This window comes from Myxocyprinus asiaticus, chromosome 40, assembly GCF_019703515.2.
Source record: "Myxocyprinus asiaticus isolate MX2 ecotype Aquarium Trade chromosome 40, UBuf_Myxa_2, whole genome shotgun sequence".
Lineage (NCBI taxonomy): Eukaryota > Metazoa > Chordata > Actinopteri > Cypriniformes > Catostomidae > Myxocyprinus > Myxocyprinus asiaticus.
The window spans coordinates 6658317-6676556 of NC_059383.1; the positions used below are offsets into that span (position 1 = coordinate 6658317).

The 18240-nt window shown below is 39.9% G+C and overlaps 1 protein-coding gene across 1 annotated transcript in view; it reads left to right on the forward strand.

Annotated features, from left to right (window-relative positions):
* LOC127430655 (actin-binding LIM protein 3-like) overlaps positions 1-18240 on the forward strand; it is a 153136-nt gene that overhangs the window by 31505 nt on the left and 103391 nt on the right. The window contains exon 2 of the mRNA XM_051680585.1: positions 119-265. Coding sequence (XP_051536545.1) covers positions 119-265 — 147 coding nt within the window. The remainder of the gene's footprint in view (positions 1-118; positions 266-18240) is intronic.

Here is an 18240-nt window from a genome sequence, read left to right on the forward strand (position 1 = left end):
TTAGTTTGAATCATAAGTTATTCAACATTACTTTTGAACTGTTATAATAAAAACAATATTATACTCGCAATCATGCTGTTGGGTATGTGCTGGTGACTATTTTACATCTCTTTGGCAGGGCCCTATCAACACCCCGCTTATAGCAGAGGAAGTGGTGGCCATGACCAGGTGTCCATCCACTGCCTGCGCTGCAGGGACATCTGTAAAGGAGAGGTGGTGCGAGTGCAAAACGTCCACTTCCATGTCAAGTGCTTCACCTGCCAACGTAAGAATCAGCATCTACTTCAAAGGCATTGTTCACCCAAAAATGAAATTGTCGTTATTTACTCACCATCATGTCGTTCCAAACCCATGTAACTCTTTGCAGATTTCTCAGAAAACAAAAGACTTTTTATATTTATGCCATTTTGTTTGTCAAGTAAATATCTCTTGTTTTAAGAATATTTAGACATTTTTACTGGAAAACAAGAGAAAAAGTATCATTAAAGTGGCCCATGCAACTAGTGTAACTGTTCTATCCTGTAACACAGTGGGGGGGAAAAATAAATAAATATTGTTCAGTTTAAAAATGTATGGTTGAAAACTGGCCTTACTGATTCAAATGACTTAGTGCACACATACCATCAGCTCACTGTGTAATCTTTAGAAGAGCAGTTCTTCAGGAGCAGTTTGGACTCCTATTTTGTCTCAGGCCATTAAAGTACTTTGAAATTTATCACGTAGACTGTTTTTAGGGGCAGTACCATACTGCTATTTCTTATTCTGGTTAGGGTTTGTTCTAAACCCTTAACTCCAAACATCTTCCTCCTTCTGTGGACCAGTTCAGGCTGCTGAATAACTGAGCATGTAGTAAAAGACTCTTTTGTATGAAATCTTGAGTCAGCACTCAGGGATCCACATAGAGTCAGCAGCTTGTGTGAGCAGTTCAGTCTCCAGAAATTCAGAGCAGGTGTAGGAGATGGTGCTCAGAGTCGAGGGAGATCCACCAGCTGGAGACTCCAGCAGAGTCATCAGTTAGAAACAAGGCCTGGATATGTGTGTTTAATGTGTTAAAGGAATATTCTGGGTTCAATACAAGTTAAGCTCAATCGCCAGCATTTGTGGCATAATACTGATTACAAAATCTTATTTAAACTTCTTAAAAATAAGATGCAAAAATCTGGGTTAAACACTCACAATGGAAATGAATGGAGGCCAATTTTTGAACATTAAAAATACTCACTTGTAGCAAACTTCACACAGGGAGGGAAAGGAGGACACGGGAAACTTGGGAGTTGAACTCAGAGGTAAGGCTTTTACTTCACAGCACAACAGCTTCACAATATGTAATAGCTTTTCAACTTCACAAACATAGTGGCAGCTCCACCATGTCTGGACCCAGACTCTCTCAGACTCTCTGTCGGTGGCATGGTCTCTTATATGCCGCTCTCCCTAAGCTCACTGCAATTGGAAACAGGTGTTAATCATAATCTGGCTCAGGTGTATGTCCCTTACCACTTTCTCTCTCTCCGGGTGGATGCTCGACCACGCCCCCACTGCCACATCACTGTTTTAAAAGTATAGCCACAAGACATAAAGGAAATGAGCGTAAACATGATTTTAATGTGATTAAATTGTTTACTAACCTTTTCTGTGGAAAATTAATTGGCTTTTAGACAATAAAGAACCAATATTTTTTGAAAGAAGATCTGCACTCTGGAAATGTCTATAAAAATATAAAACTTTTTCATGGTGTTACGTGGACTGTTTTCACAAATTCCATTGTAAAATACGATAAAAGAGGGTAACAGATGCATATGGCCATGGTTAGCAAGCTAGCTTTAGCATGACCCTTACAACAATTCTAGAGTTCTGGCAAACTTGCCGCAAATTTGCCACTCATTATTTTCACATGCAAATGAGCTTGCTACTCGAGGCAAATGTTTGGCAGAAGTTTACAGCTCTTCACTGGTAGTAGCAAACCTGTAGCAAACCTATTGTTACAATGAAGAGTTTGCCGCAAAGCTCATTTGCATGTGAAAATAATCAGAATCAGAATGAGCTTTATTGCCAAGTATGCTTACACACACAAGCATTTTGTCATGGTGACAGAAGCTTCCAGTGCAAGAGAATGCAATGTATATACATGCATACAAACATATACATTTAAACATGTATACATATAGTGACATAAAAAATAAAGAAAATAAGATATAAAAAGAGAAATATGCAATAGCACAATAATGTTGTTAGAATATTTTATAAACAGATATACAGTTAAGTGCATGTGATGTAATGTATTGAAGAAGAGGTAGGATGTGTTGAATATAAATAAAATATATGGATATAAGTAGGAATGGATGGACTGAATATTGAACATGGTTTTATTGACCAAAGGAAAGTATTTGGGGCAGTTTTAACTGTTCATGAGGTGGATGGTCTGAAGGAAAAAACTGTCCTGTGCCTGCTGTTCTGGTGCTCAGTGCTCTGTAGCATTGGCCAGAGGGCAACAGTTCAAAAAGTAAGTGTGCTGGGTAAATGGGGTCAAGAGTGATTTTACTAGCCCTTTTTGTTACTTTGGATGTGTACAGTTCTAGTAGGCTGGGTAGGGGAGCACCAATAATCCTCTCAGCAGTCCGAACTGTCCTTTTGAAATCTTCTGATGTCTGACTTGGTAGCTGAACCAAACAAGACAGTTACAGAAGTGCAGAGGACAGACTCAATGACTGCTGAGTAGAACTATATCAGCAGCATCTGTGGCAGGTTAAACTTCCTCAACTGGTGAAGGAAATACAACCTCTGCTGGGCCTTTTTCAAAATTGAGTTTATGTGGGTCTCCCACTTCAGGTACTGTGAGATAGTAGTGCCCAGGAACCTGAATGACTCCACTGCTGCCACAGTGCTGTTCAGAATGTTGAGCAGGGTCAATGTTGGGATGTTCCTCCTAAAGTCCACTATCATCTCCACTGTTTTTTTATTTATTTATTTCGATTAAAATGTTTAATTGATTCACATATATGTAACTCATAAGACAAAACGTATATACATAGAATCAAACTTAACCCCAACTAATTACCCCTCCCAATCCCACCCTAACCCCAACAACATAACAGTGGTCCCAAATGACAGACACACACATGCACAAAAAAATAAAATAAATAAATAAACAGATAAACACAACAACAATAATTACACATCCACAAATGACAAATACCTGCCCCATTTCTCCACGAACACTTTATACCTCCCCGTCCCTCTGAATGTCACTTCCTCAAAGGCCGCCACCCATCCCATCTCCGAGCACCACTCCTGAAAAGAGGGTGCTCCAGCCAACCTCCAACCCCTCAAAATGATCTGCCTGGCAATCATGACACTGGTTAAGACCCAACTCTTTATGTGTCTAGTTTCACTGTCAATGACCACCCCATCACCCAAGATACAGAGTCTGGGGCAGAATGATACCTGAATGCCTAACACATCGCACACCAGACTCTGCACTTTTAACCAAAACTTTTGTATTACAACACACCCCCAAAAGACATGGGTTATATCTCCGTTCTCTGATTGGCATCGCCAGCAGGTGGGTGTGTCTTTAAGACCAAGCCTATACAATTTAGAGGGGGTCCAATAGAACCGATGTAAAATCTTGAATTGTATAAAGCGCACCCTTGCATCTCTAGATCCTAGCACATTCTCCCTCCTCCAATTCCAAGTTTAAATCTTTCTCCCATAATCTCTTGAGGGTGGTTGAGACTCCGTCCCCCAGACTCTGAATTAGCAGGTAGTAATACACTGATGCCTCATGACCTTTTCCAAAAGCAGAAATCACCTCTCCTAGAGTATCTGCTGCTTTAGGGGGGTGTATGCTATTCCCAAAAATAGTACAGAGCAAGTGGCGTAGCTGAAGATATCTAAAAAAACTGAGATCTGGGGATCCCAAAATATTGAACCAAATGTTCAAAGGATCTCATCACACCACTCTCATAAAGATCACCGTGTGTTAACCCCCCTCGCAATCCACTCTGACCAACAAAAAGGGACTTATTAATGCATAGTTTGGGGTTTAGCCATAGGCTTGAGGCAACATTTAGATAAATATCTGAATTAAACACTCTGGACACTTTTGTCCATACTGAGTGCAAATGTGAAATAACGGGGTGTGATTTAACTTCTCTGGTTAGATTGACAGAAAGACTTTGCAATGGTAAAATAGGGGCAAGAACTTCTTGTTCAATGCAGAACCAGGGAGGGGCTCTTTCAGGTGGAAGCGACCAATGACCCAAATGTCTGAGACCAAACGCATAATAATAAAACAAAATCTTGGGTAGGCCTAGCCCACCTTTGTCAATCGGCCTATGCAGCTTACTAAAATGTCATCTGGGGCACTTACCACTCCAAATAAAAGACTTCGCTATGCTCTCAAATTGCTTGAAATAAGAGAGGGGGACATCTACCGAGAGAGACTGTAGGAGGTAGTTAAATTTTGGAATACAGTTCATTTTAATAACATTAACCTTCCCAATCATCGATAAATATAATGAAGCCCACCTGTCTACATCGCTCAAAATCCTTTTTATTAAAGGGTCAAAATTAACTCTAACTAAATCAGACAAATTTGTTGGGAATAAAATACCCAAATACTTAATGTCCTGTTTGGGCCACTGGAAGGCTTCTGGCTGGAAGGCCATTACTAGACAGTATGCTGTTAGAGCCAAAGTTTCGGATTTAGACCAGTTGACTTTGTTTCCTGAGAATTTGGAAAGGCATAGACTTAGTAAGGTCAGAGACGAATAATAAAATATAATCTGCATAAAGCAGAAGCTTATGCGCCACGCCTCCCGCCACCACCCCTGGAAAACGATCCTCCTTTCTTTTCGCGGCTGCTAATGGTTCCAGGGCAAGACAGAACAATAATGGGGAAAGAGGGCAACCTTGCCGGGTGCCCCTATTCAGAGTAAAATAATCTGAAATGAATCCATTTGTTTGTACCACTGCTACAGGGTGTCTAACTTGATCCAACCAATAAACGTACTCCCGAACCCAAACATTTCCAAAATCTTAAAAAGATAATCCCATTCTACCATATCAAACGATATCAAGTGAGATGGCAGCAACCGGAGTCTGATCATTCGCCACTGACCACATGATACTGATGATACGTCTAATGTTATCAGAAGAGCTACGACCCTGAATAGACCCCACCTGATCTTTATGTTTAAGAGATGTCATAACTTTACATAATTGGTTAGCCAAAATTTTAGCCAAATTTTTTACATCTAGCTGGATTAGGGAAATTGGACGGTAACTCTTACACTCGCTTGGATCTTTGTCTTTTTTAAGAATCAGACTGATCCGGGCTTGTGTCATGGTTGGCAGAATCTTTCCATTCTTTTATGATTTCGAATAAACTTGTGGAGCCAGTTCTGTAGCATAAGACCTAAAAAATTCAGCAGCAAAGCCATCTGGCCCCGTAGTAAGGCCTTAATTACCTCGTCAATTTCCTCCAAGGTTATCTCAGAATCAAGAGAGTTTTTTTGCTCAGTCATCAATTTTGGGAGTTCTAATGGTTCCACAAAATTTCTAATACCATCATCAGTAGATGAAGACGTGGAACTATAGAGATCAAGATAGAATTCTTTAAAGGCATTATTAATATCAATGGCCGAGGTAAAAATTTCATCACCAGCAGATTTCACTGAGGGAATGGTAGAAAAAGACTCTCTCTGTTTTATATATCTAGCCAAAAGCTTCCCTGCTTTGTCCCCTGACACAAAATATGACTATCTTTCTCTGAATAACCAAAACTCCACTTTCCGTGACAAAATAGTATTATATCTGTATTTCAAACTGGACAATTCTCTGAGTCCATTAGACAACATTCTGCATTTCAGCTCTGCCTTGGCACTTTTAATATTCCCTTCCAACTCCACTAGTTCTCGTGCTTTGGATTTTTTGTGAATGAGGCATACTGTATGATCCTGCCCCTAAGAACCGCCTTAAGTGCCTCCCAAGCCATGCCCACAGAGGATACTGAGGACCAGTTGGTCTCCATGTAGACATTGATTTCATTCTTTAGCATTCGTTGGAAATCAGGATTTTGCAAAAGGGATACATTCAAGCACCAGCTATATGATTTCTTTTTCTCCGTATGTGGCAACACCACCAAGCTCACCAGGGCGTGATCTGAGACTAAAATGTTTCCAATTGAGCAATCGTCAACAGATGAAATGAGGGACTTAGATAAAAAAATATATATATATTCTAGAATAAATCTTATGGACTGATGAAAAAAATGTATAGTCTCTACCAGATGGGTTCAAAAGTCGCCAAACATCTGCAAGACCAAGATTTTTACACATCCTGTGAAACGTCATTGTTGCTCTAATGGGCTTACACACTTTTGCTTCACTATGATCAAGGACTGAGTCCATCAAAAGATTAAAGTCTCCTCCCAATATTATATCATGAGGGGTGCCAGCGGCTTGCAACATCCCTTCAAGATCTATAAAAAAGCCGTGATCATCAGCGTTAGGTGTGTAAATATTAGCCAAAATCAACCTTTGCACCTGAATTTCTGCTAGAACAACAATGACTCTTCCTGATTTATCTTTAATCTGTTTGAGGCATTTGAATTGTAGATGTTTATTTATCAATATAATGACCCCTCTGCTCTTACTTGAGCCAGCACTAAAAAAAAGCATGTCCACCCCATATCTTCCCAAATTTTTCAGCTTCCTGTGGGGAAAGATGCGTTTCTTGAAGAAACACTATATCATATTTCTTATGTTTAAGAAAAGAAATAACCTTTCTTCTTTTTATGGGGTGCCCCAGCCAATTCACATTCCATGTGGAGAAAGATATCTCACTCATATTAACATTTGACATTTGATATAATAGAAGAAATAAATTGTGTGTCAATAACAAGATTACAAAGACCACATTTCAACATCAGTGCAACAGTCAAATCCTGAACTTTCCCCAGAACAAAACAAACAGAAAAAAGAAAAACGTGAGCATTAACCCCATGCACGACAGCGCCAACCGGCGTCAATCCCTCTAAACTCAGAAGGTCCATGTACGCATACGCGAGCCCCCGCAACAACTTTGCCATCGGATTGCTCAAGTCCGGTGCTTCTATACAGATTTTGTGAGGCAAAAGTACATAACAGAAAATACTTTGTAAAACAGACCTCAGCCAACAGGCAGAATAAACAGAAAAACGTGTAGATTCATTCACAGAACTGTCTTGAAGGTGTGTTCCCCACAAAACAAATTCCAGCTGATATAAAGCCGTTCAGTTTCCTCGGACAGACAAACAATTGTTTCAAGTGTTCAGTGAACCAACTGTTATGAGTGCAGCAGATGACAGAATCATTCCAATGTCCCATGAAAATATTCCACAAAAACAAACTCCAGCCAACAGGAGGCATAAGCACAAAGAACGAACAGATTCATCCATAACTGTCCCGAAGCAGTGTTATTCCACAAAACAAACTCCAGCTGCTAGGCGGAACTAGCACAAAAAGAAACAAAACAGACATCCTGGTTCCTCGGATGATCAAGAGTCAAATTCATTCGGAGGCCGCATAAAAAAAAATACATCATGACTTACTCAGTCCATCAGCTTTATAAAAGACATCCTTTGTGTGGGCATGTGGATATTTTGCAGTCATCTATAGTGTCCATTCTCAATCTGGCCAGAAACTTCAGTGTAAAAGCGATCTTCCGTCAATGCATATGTTTCTTGAAGGAAGTGTCATGCCCAAAACAAACTCCAGCCGCTAGGCGGAGCCAACGCAGAAAGAAACAAAAATGGTGCCCAGCTTCCTTAGACAGTCGAGTTATGTACAGCGAGTCAGTCCACTCACATAAGTAACATGCAATGGTTTACTCACCCATAGTTTCTATAAAGGACTGTGCTTTTTTGGGGCATAAAAATACTTTGCAGCCGTCTTTGGTGTCTATCCTCAGTTTGGTCGGAAACATCAGTGCAAAAGCGATCTTCCACTGATGTAAGAGTTTCTTACATTCCTTGAACCAATCACATTTCTCTCTTGTCAAACTCGCAAAGTCCGGGAGAAATTAAATATTGTGATTCTTCCAAGAAAGCTTTCCTTTGCTCCTTGCCTGGCGCAAAACGAGATCTTTATCGGGTGATCTCAGAAATTTGGCCAGAATTGATTCGGGTCTTTCTCCCTCAGCAGATCTGTGAGCAGGGACTCTGTGAGCTCACTCAATTTCCAGTTTATGGCCTGTTATGTCGAGCAGACTCGGGAAGATCTCGTCCAGGAATTTCACCATATCTCTGCCCTCTTCATGCTCAGGAATTCCAACAATTTGTATATTGTTTCTTTGATTCCTATTTTCTAGATCTTCCTATTTTTAATCGATTCGTTTCTCAACATCTGCTACACTTGTGACCTACTCAGAGAATTTTGTTTCCATCGCCGTAATAGATCGACTTATTACAGCGAGATCCTCCAAGTTAGCAACAACCTTCGTCAGCATCACCGAGATGTTGGACAGTTGACGCTGAATTTCTTCTCCCGTTGTGCTTACCAACTCGAGTCCCCGGCATGCAGGCCCATCAGAGCTTTCAGCTAGAGCACGTAGGTGTCTTTTAATGACTCCAGAGTCTGAGGATTTTGACTTCTATGCCATGTTTACCTCAAAGAGCAAATATGTAACTGGGTGTATCGAAACTCACTGGATTAAACATGAAAATAATTAAAAACTAGCAAAGTGCGCAGAGCTAGTCGCTCACACGTCTGCTTCTCACATGGCGTCACGTGACCCCCTCATCTCCACTGTTTTAAGAGTGTTCAGCTCCAGGTTGTTTTGATTGCGCCAGACTGCCAGCTGTTCAACCTCTCTTCTGTATGCAGACTTATCATCATCTTGGGTGAGGCCGGTGACTGTAGTGTCGTCTGTGAACTTCAGAAATTTGACAGAGGGGTCCTTGGCAGTGCAGTCGTTTGTGTAGAGTGAGAAGAGTAGTGGGGAGAGCACACATCCCTGGGGGGCAGCAGTGCTGATTGTACATGTGCTGGAGGTGAATTTCCCCATTCTCAATAGCTGCTGCCTGTCTGTCAAAAAGCTGGTGATCCACTGACAGATAGAGCCGAGAACAGAGAGCTGGGTTAATTTAGTCCATAGGAGAGTGGGGTTAATGATGTTAAAAGCCAAACTGAAGTCAATAAATAGTATCCTTGCATAAGTCCCTGGTCTGTCTAGATGTTGAAGTATGTAATGCAATCCCATATTGACAGCATCATCCACAGACCTGTTTGCTCTATAAGCAAATTGAAGGGGATCTAGAAAGTCCTTCAGGTGGGCCAACACCAGTCTCTCAAATGACTTCATGACCATAAACACCAGAGCGATGGGTCTGTAGTCATTAAGTCCTTTGATTTTTGGTTTATTTGGTACAGGGATGATTCTGGAGCATTTGAAGCAGCAGGGAACTTCACATTGCTCCAGTGATCTGTTGAAGATCTGTGTGAAAATGGGGACCAGCTGGTCAGCAAAGGATTTTAGACAAGAGGGTGAAACCATCTGGGCCCTGTGACTTTCATGTCTTCTGTTTCCGGAAGACCCGGCACACATCATCTTCACAGATCTTAAGTGCATGTTGAATGCAGGAGAGGGGAGGAGGGTGGTGGCAGGAGGTGTAAATGTTTGTGTGCTGTGAAGGTCGGAGAGGGTGTGGGTTGGTGACTGGGCTTTTCAAATCTACAGTGAAACACATTCAGGTCATTAGTCAGTTGTTGATTCCCTACAGTGTTGGGGGATGGTGTCTTGTAGTTGGTAAAGCCTTTCAGGCCTCTCCACACTGATGCTGGGTAGTTAGCTGAAAACTGTTTTTTCAGCATTTCAGAAAGCTTCTTTTAGCCACTCTAATCTCCTTTGTCGGTCTGTATTGTACAAGATTTTATCCCCACTTCTATTATCAGAAGATCAGAATCAGCTTTATTGCCAAGTATGCTTACACATACAAGGAATTTGTCTTGGTGACAGGAGCTTCCAGTGCACAACAATACAAAACAGCAACAAGACATAGATAATAATAAAAACTGTAAAACAATTGAATAAATAAAAAGAATTGAATAGAAAAAAAGTGTATATACAATAAGACAATATATGTATGTATGTATATATATATATATATATATATATACATACACACACACAAACACACACATACATACTTAAACACATACACATACGTAGTGCAAACCTAAATACAAATCTGTTATATACAGTGCAAGGGAATGTAATAGTAGAAGAGATTGGATGTGTTGGATAAATATAAAAGACTAGACGATGAATTGCACATAATTATTGCTCAATGGGGCAGTTTTAACTGTTCATGAGATGGATAGCCTGAGGGAAAAAAACTGTTCCTGTGCCTGAAGGTTCTGGTGCTCAGAGCTCTGAAGCGTCGGCCAGAAGGCAACAGTTCAAAAAGGTAGTGGGCAGGATAAATGGGGTCCAGAGTGATTTTTCCAGCCTTTTTCCTCACTCTGGAAGTGTATAGTTCTTGAAGGGAGGGCAGGGGGCAACCAATAATTCTCTCAGCAGTCCGAACTGTCCTTTATAGTCTTCTGATATCCGATTTCATAGCTGAACCAAACCAGACAGTTATTGAAGTGCAGAGGACAGACTCAATGACTGCTGAGTAGAACTGTATCAGCAGCACCTATGGCAGGTTGAACTTCCTCAACTGGCGAAGGAAGTACAACCTCTGCCGGAACTTTTACACAAGGAGTCAATGTGGATCTCCCACTTCATGTCTTATGAGATGGCAGTGCCCTGGAACCTGAATGACTCCACTGCTGCCACAGTGCTGTTCAGAATGGTGAGGGGGTTGGGGTGTTCCTCCTAAAGTCCACAATCATCTCCACCGTTTTGAGTGTTTTGAGCGGCCAGCTGTTCAACCTCCCTTCTGTATGTAGACTCATCATCATCTCGGATGAGGCCGATGACAGTGGTGTTGTCTGCAAACTTCAGGAGCTTGACAGAGGGGTCCTTGGCGATGCAGTCATTGGTGTAGTGGGAGAAGAGTAGTGGGGAGAGCACACATCCCTGGGGGGCACCAGTGCTGATTGTACAGGTGCTGGAAGTGAATTTGCCCTGTCTCACAAGCTGCTGCCTGTCTGTTAGAAAGCTTGTAATCCACTGACAGATAGATGTGGGAGCAGAGAGCTGGTGTAGTTTAGTCTGGACTATAGCTGGGATGATGGTGTTGAAAGCCGAACTGAAATTCTCAAAAATTATCCTTGCATATGTCCCTGGTCTGTCCAGATGTTGCAGGATATGATGCAATCCCATGTTACTGTATCTTCCACAGACCTGTTTGCTCGATAAGCAAATTGAAGGGGATCTAGAAAGGGTCCAGTGATGTCCTTCAGGTGGACCAACACCAGTCTCTCAAATGATTTCATTACCGCAGACGTCAGGGTGACAGGTCTGTAGTCATTAAGTCCTGTGATTTTTGGTTTCTTTGGGACAGGAATGATAATTGAGCATTTGAAGCAGCATGGGACTTCACACTGCTTCAGTGATCTATTGAAAATCAGTGTGAAGATGGGGGTCAGCTGGTTAGCACAGGATCTAAGACATGCGGGTGAAATGCAATCTGGGCCCTGTGCTTTCCTTATCTTTTGCTTTTGGAAGACATGGCACACCTCCTCTTCACAGATCTTAAGTGCAGGTTGAGTAGCAGGAGGGAGCTTGAAGGAGGTGTTGGTGTTTGTGTGAAGTGAAGTTTAGAGCGGGTGTGGGGTGAGATTGGGCCTTTCAAATCTACAGTAGAACACATTCAGGTCATCAGCCAGTTGTTGGTCCACCATAAGGTTGTGGGCAGGAGTCCTGTAATTCGTAAGTTGTTTCATGCCACTCCACACTGATGCAGGGTCGTTAGCTGAAAACTTGTTTTTCAGCTTCTCAGAGTATCTTATTTTGGCCACACTGATTTCCTTATTCAGTGTGTTCCTGGCCTGATTGTACAAGACTTTATCCCCAACTCCGTAAGCATCCTCTTTGGCCTGACAAAGCTGCCTGAGTTCTATAGTAAACCATGGTTTGTCATTGTTGAATGTTAAATAAGTCCTAGTAGGAATGCATATATCCTCACAGAAACTGATATATGATGTCACAGTATCTGTGAGCTCATCCAGGTCAGTGGCTGTAGCCTCAAAAACACTCCAATCAGTGCAGTCAAAGCAGGCTTGTAGTTTCAGCTCTGCTTCATTGGTCCATCGTTTACAGTCTTTACTACAGGCTTAGCTGACTTAGTTTCTGTCTGTAGGTTGGAAGAAGATGAACCAGACAGTGATCAGAGAGTCCTAAAGCTGCACATGGGACAGAGTGATATGCATCCTTTATTGTTGTGTAGCAGTGATCCAGTGTATTTCTGTCTCTGGTGGGGCATGTAATGTGCTGTCTGTATTTGGGCAGTTCACGTGTGAGATTTGCTTTGTTAAAATCTCCATGAATAATAATAAGTGAGTCCAGGTGTTGTTGTTCCGTGTGTGTGATCTGATCAGCCAGCTGTTGCAGCGCTGCATTCAGGCACGTGTGTGGAGGAATATAGACACTCACAAGAATACACGAGGAAAACTCCTGCGGCGCGAAGAAATGCTTACAGTTTATGAAAAGCACCTCTAAATTAGGACAGCACATCTTCTTCAGCGTTGTTACATCTGTACACCAACATTCGTTGACGTAAAAACACGTTCCACCACCTCTCGTAATGAGTGGCGAGTTTGAGGCAAGTTTGCGGCAACTCTAGATTTTTTTGCAACGGAAGTACTGTGAATGCAGTATGTTAACCCTCTGGGGTCGACGGACGTGCCGGTGCATCCTGCTGAATGTTTTCCTCATAACAGCGGAAACAACTTAAAATACTCTGTCATTTTTGGGCATACAGATAAGTGTAAGACATCATTAGAGACTATAAAGGGTCTACTTTTATTTGTGTACACTCACAATAACAACAAAACCTTGTGCTTTTGTAAAATAAAGAAAATAAACAGGGTGCGCTTTCAGCCGTCTCTGTCTCCCTGAGCATCTTTCTGAAACACATCACAAAAATGAACTGAAACTCCACGGATATTTATCACACAAACATGAAACATATGTCTAAATAAAGCTTAAAATGTCTACTTTTAAATAAAACAATTCAAATTTAAAACAAATATTCTCCTGCAATGTAATCTGTATGAAACAAAGCGATGTACAGTTTCTCCTGGCTCAGCTAATTATCGCTAATGTGATCCCACCCACCAGCAGAGTGCGCTATTCATACGGTAATGTGCTGAGACGATCAATGCAAATGGTAAACGCCCCCAACATTGCCTTAAAAAACATCAAGTTCATTCACTTTTCTGCGCGTTTGGAAGATGGCACGCTACACACGTGAGGAAGCTCTACAGATGGTCCTGGATAGTGACGAAGTGTTCACATTTGAAAGAGTGACTTGATCCAGCCGAGGATACAATTTTGGATGAGTAAGTCTTTACTTACATTAGTTGACATGCTATTTTATATAAACATGTACGTATTTTACTAGTTGGACTATTTCCAGACTTGCCAGCCATGATTTAGAGTATTGAAATTTGAAATATGTCCTAATTGGCAAGATTTAGTTACATTTAAAAGTTGTTTAGGCTAAAGCATGATATCAATATGATATGTAATATGATATAAAAATAATATGAATGTTTAGATTATATTTGAACTAGTGTTTATGCTGCCTCATTATCATCAACGAAGCTTGTGCTTGCAAATATCTGTTCGGGTGTAAATGTGTAAAATGTGCTGTAAATATGCCCATATTAGAAAATCAGCATATTAGAATGATTTCTGAAGGATCATGTGACACTGAAAACTGCGGTAATGATGCTGAAAATTCAGCTTTGATCACAGGAATAATTTGCATTTTACAATATATTCAAATAGAAAAGTTATTTTAAATTGTAAAAATATTTCACAATATCAATGTTTTTGCTGTATTTTGGATCAAATAAATGCAGCCTTGGTGAGCAGAAGAGATTTCTTTTAAAAACATTAAAAAATCTTACAGATCTAAAACTTTTAAATGGTAGTGTAGGTCTAAAGTTTTTAAGTAAAGTTTTTATGTAAAGAAAATGTATAGTCAGATTACTTCTTTTAACTAAACTTGATTTTGTGAATAAGCTACAAACAATACATTCAATCATTAAGTCTCCTCACATTCATTCTCTCTCAAGGGAGAGGTCTTTGTCTCCTCATGTCTGAATCACATCAATATTCGTGATCATCCACGCCTCCTCGCATATGGCCTTTCTAACACTAAAAGTGTCTTACAAAAGTTAAATGACTATATTGTTTTATATGAATGAGTGATCAGGATGGTTTTCACATCATTTTTGTAGCAAAAACTCTAGGCTACAAGATCCAGTTCTCAAAAGTCTTGTGAACAAATGTTTAGTATGTGTTAAATGGCCTTATTTCAGTGACTTAAAATTTTAGTTTTTTCAAAAACCACGCATAAATGTTATTTTCTCAAAAATACATACATGTACATACATGTTGCTCTCATATTATTGTAGCCCAGTTTGTGCTGAATACAGTGAAAGTGAAGCAAAGCAGAGCTCATAGTTAGAACAATCCAGGAGCAAATAGCATCTTTTTCTGGCTTCAGACATCACCATAAACACAATGGATCTGCACCAAAAATCAGTGTGTAAAGAATGTAAGAAATGCACGTGTCAGTAAAGGTATCCATGTTGTTGTTGTGACTGTTGTGAGTCTCGCTGTAGTAAACTTCCTCAACGCGCTATTATGGGGCTGCTAATAGGTCAACCAGAAAACGTATACTCCACTTAATTTCTTCACCTATTCGAATGTGCATAGTGTCATGTAGACTTGAACAGAGAGATGAAGACTGTAGCTCAACAACCCAAAAACTTGCAGTAGTTCAACTATAACTGCCCATGTAAATGTACTCGGTGAAGACTTTTCAACACATGAATGGTTTACTTTAGTTGTCTCTGCATATTAAACTGTGATATAGGAGTAAATATTTAACCGTAGACTTCACTTTGAAGTTATTACCAATTTTGCAATAGCGTTACATTTATTTTCTGCTCTTACTGACTAATCCTGACCTGTGCCATACACAAATTACCTACTATACCCTCAGCAAAAGAAAATCCCTTTCTCTTCATTAAAGGCAGTGTTTGGTTTAAAGTAATTACTTGATGATACTGATCTTCTAACTTCAGCATTCCTCAGATAAACAATTAGCAGCCGGTTTAGTTTAAATCCTGCACAGTTCAGAGCAATAAATGTTTAATTTACACAGTCTGAAGTCAGCCGTAAGTTCAGCTGACATTTCTTCTTGATTTGATAATAATAGGCAGTGTTTAGCCTGAGAAAAAAAAGTGTTTGTCGTGTGAGCTTCAGTTTCCAGGTGAAATGCCCACAGAGGTGCACCAAATGGGAGTTGTAAAGTAAGTTGTTTTTAGCTATTAATTGTTATACAGTGAAGATGAATGCATATTTTATAAACTGTACCACTGAACCCCAACCCTAAACCTAACCATCTACGGGGTAAAAATGTAATCTTAGAGGGAAAATGTAACTTCAGAATCCCGCTTGTGACTTATTATATTTATTAGCTAATATTATTTATTATTCAGTGAAAATCTTGAAATCCATTGCGTGTTCATGAGAGATGCTCTTTTACGCTGGCTCATGCTTAAAATCCATGTATTCACGCAAGAACTCGCGTTTTTGCTACAACTGAAACACAGCACTACTCAATGAGCTCGCAAGCCACTTTTAATGAGCTTCTCATGCAATCTCAAGATTTTCGTTGAATATTGACTGCGGATATATGGGCACCAGAAAGCGGCTTATTGCGAGAAAGCGGTTATTGTGAGAAAACAGCATTCCCGTTTACATGCACTGTATAAGCACTGTACTCTTTACTCCCGTATACATGCGGCTCGTTCAGTAGGCAGCTTTTTCCACAGCACTGTCATTTTCACGCAACGCTTGTGTAAATAACACAGGGCATCCGAGGAAGACTTCACTATTTTACTCTGATTCACTTTATTTCCAGATATTCCAGAGTCGTTGCTGTGTTTGTTTCCTTAACTTACTATCATGACCTGCAGCTGAATTGTGATGCATTATTGGGGGTTTCCCTCTTACATAAAACTCCAGGATTCCCCAATGAATGAGCACATATACTGTATGCAGATGTTAGGGACAGTTGATATTTTACATTTGTGTATATGAATGGGTATAGTTTATAGTAATTGTGATTTTCCCACTCTACTCCCAGAAATGTTGAATTCTTTCCACTGTGTTGATAGGATGGAGCCTAACAACATATGACGTTGTTATGGCAGTCTGTTCCACTGCATTCTCTGGGAGAAACCTAGGTGTGTTAAACTGCTTTCTCTTAATCCCTTAAACGGCGTAAGGAAGTCAGAGTTCTTGTTTACATGACGTTTCAGAACGATGCTCTCTGCTAAAACCCTGGAATAAACCATTTTCTTAAGTGCATGTAAACGTGGTCAATGACATAAAGGTGCACTCAGTGTGCATTCCATTCTGAAGGGCTCATCCCTATGCCCTAATCCCTTTAAAGGGATTAGCCTCCAGAGTGAGAGCTTCGGAGGGTTGAAGGGTGTAGGGCTCAAAAATATCTGTAATTCGAAACGCAATTCAGCGTCATCTATCCAAGCCAAAGGAGCCGCTGCCATTGCACAAAGGTTGATGCTAGTAACATCACCTGCACCTAATCAGAAAAATATACACATGATTTTGCCACACTAACTGCTTTCAGAATGCAAACTGAAAAGACTGGAGCTCACATAGAGTGCCACTGAGATAATGAGAACTGCAAGCTACAATGTAGAGTTTGACGTTTAGTGTGCGATTTTCATTTTGTCTGCATACAATTCAGTTACAAATGCCTGCAGCTCAGTTTGTTTTCTACAGGCTTTTGTTGGAAGAAACCATCTGAGCACTCTTTCTTTCTCTTTCTCTTGCTTGGTCACTGCTGGTCATGAAGATTTAAACATAGTTCATCTAAAAATTTAAATTCTGTCATCTTCCTAGGAACACAAAATTAGATCTTCTTGCAGCTCATACAATGCAGGTCAAAGTGACCACATCTGCCAAAGCTCCAAAAAAAAAAAAAAAAAAAAAAAAAAAAACACATACATTCTAAATATATTCAAAGATGTTTGAGACAAGTCCAGTATTTAGCAGATTATTCTGTAAGAGGTGGGTGAAAGAATATCTCCCTATGATGCAGGAACGTCAGAAGTGGAACAAAGAACGTTGAAGTTTTAAAATTGGAGATCTAGTACTTGTAATGGATGAAACTGCACCCAGAAACTCATGGCCCATGGGATGCATTACCGAAACAATGGCAGACTCTAAAGGATTTGTCCATTGTGTTCGCCTGAAGACACAAACAGATGAATTAGACACAACAATAAGCTATGCCTACTATTGGAAGCAGTGTAGCACTGCCATTTAGTTTTTGTTTTTGTTGGATTCAAGTAATAAAACATTTGACTCTACATTTACACTGACACACATACCCTTACAAGCGAACATTACACCTGATCACATACTTAAAAATTTTTCTTTTTCAAAGAAAATTATCTTTATTTCTGAACAATTTCTTATGGACTAAAGCTTGTGTTTTTGAAAATGAAAGGACAAAAATGCAATGAATTTGAGTGAACAATGGACTTCAAATGGACTGTAATATGAAAATGAAATAAGAACATAAATGTCTGTATATTTAGATGTCTCAATGTTTGTACCGCTACTGATTTACTTTGTTGTAATTGATTGTAAACAACAATTAGGGGCTGGAATGTTGTAGCCATTTTAAGAAAGTGGAAATTTTGTGGTTTGTGTTAAATTCTCAAGGTGGTGTTTTATTTGTAGTATTTTTATTATTATTGTTGTTTACATTTATAATTGTCTGTGTGTTCTTAATTTGTATTGTCATATGTGTCATTGTTTGGAGGGAGGTGGTTACATATGATTTTTTTGACCACTTCATTATTAGAAATGCTTTTTCGTTTCGATTAAAATTAATTTAGATTTTAATTTAGAGATTTTCTTTGAGTTTGTTTTGTTTTGATAAATAAATACAACTTTTAAAGCAAAAGCGACTGTGGAAATGAAGTGCGTGCAAAATGATATGGTGCCTTAAGGGGCTGTTTACAGCAAAATACTAAA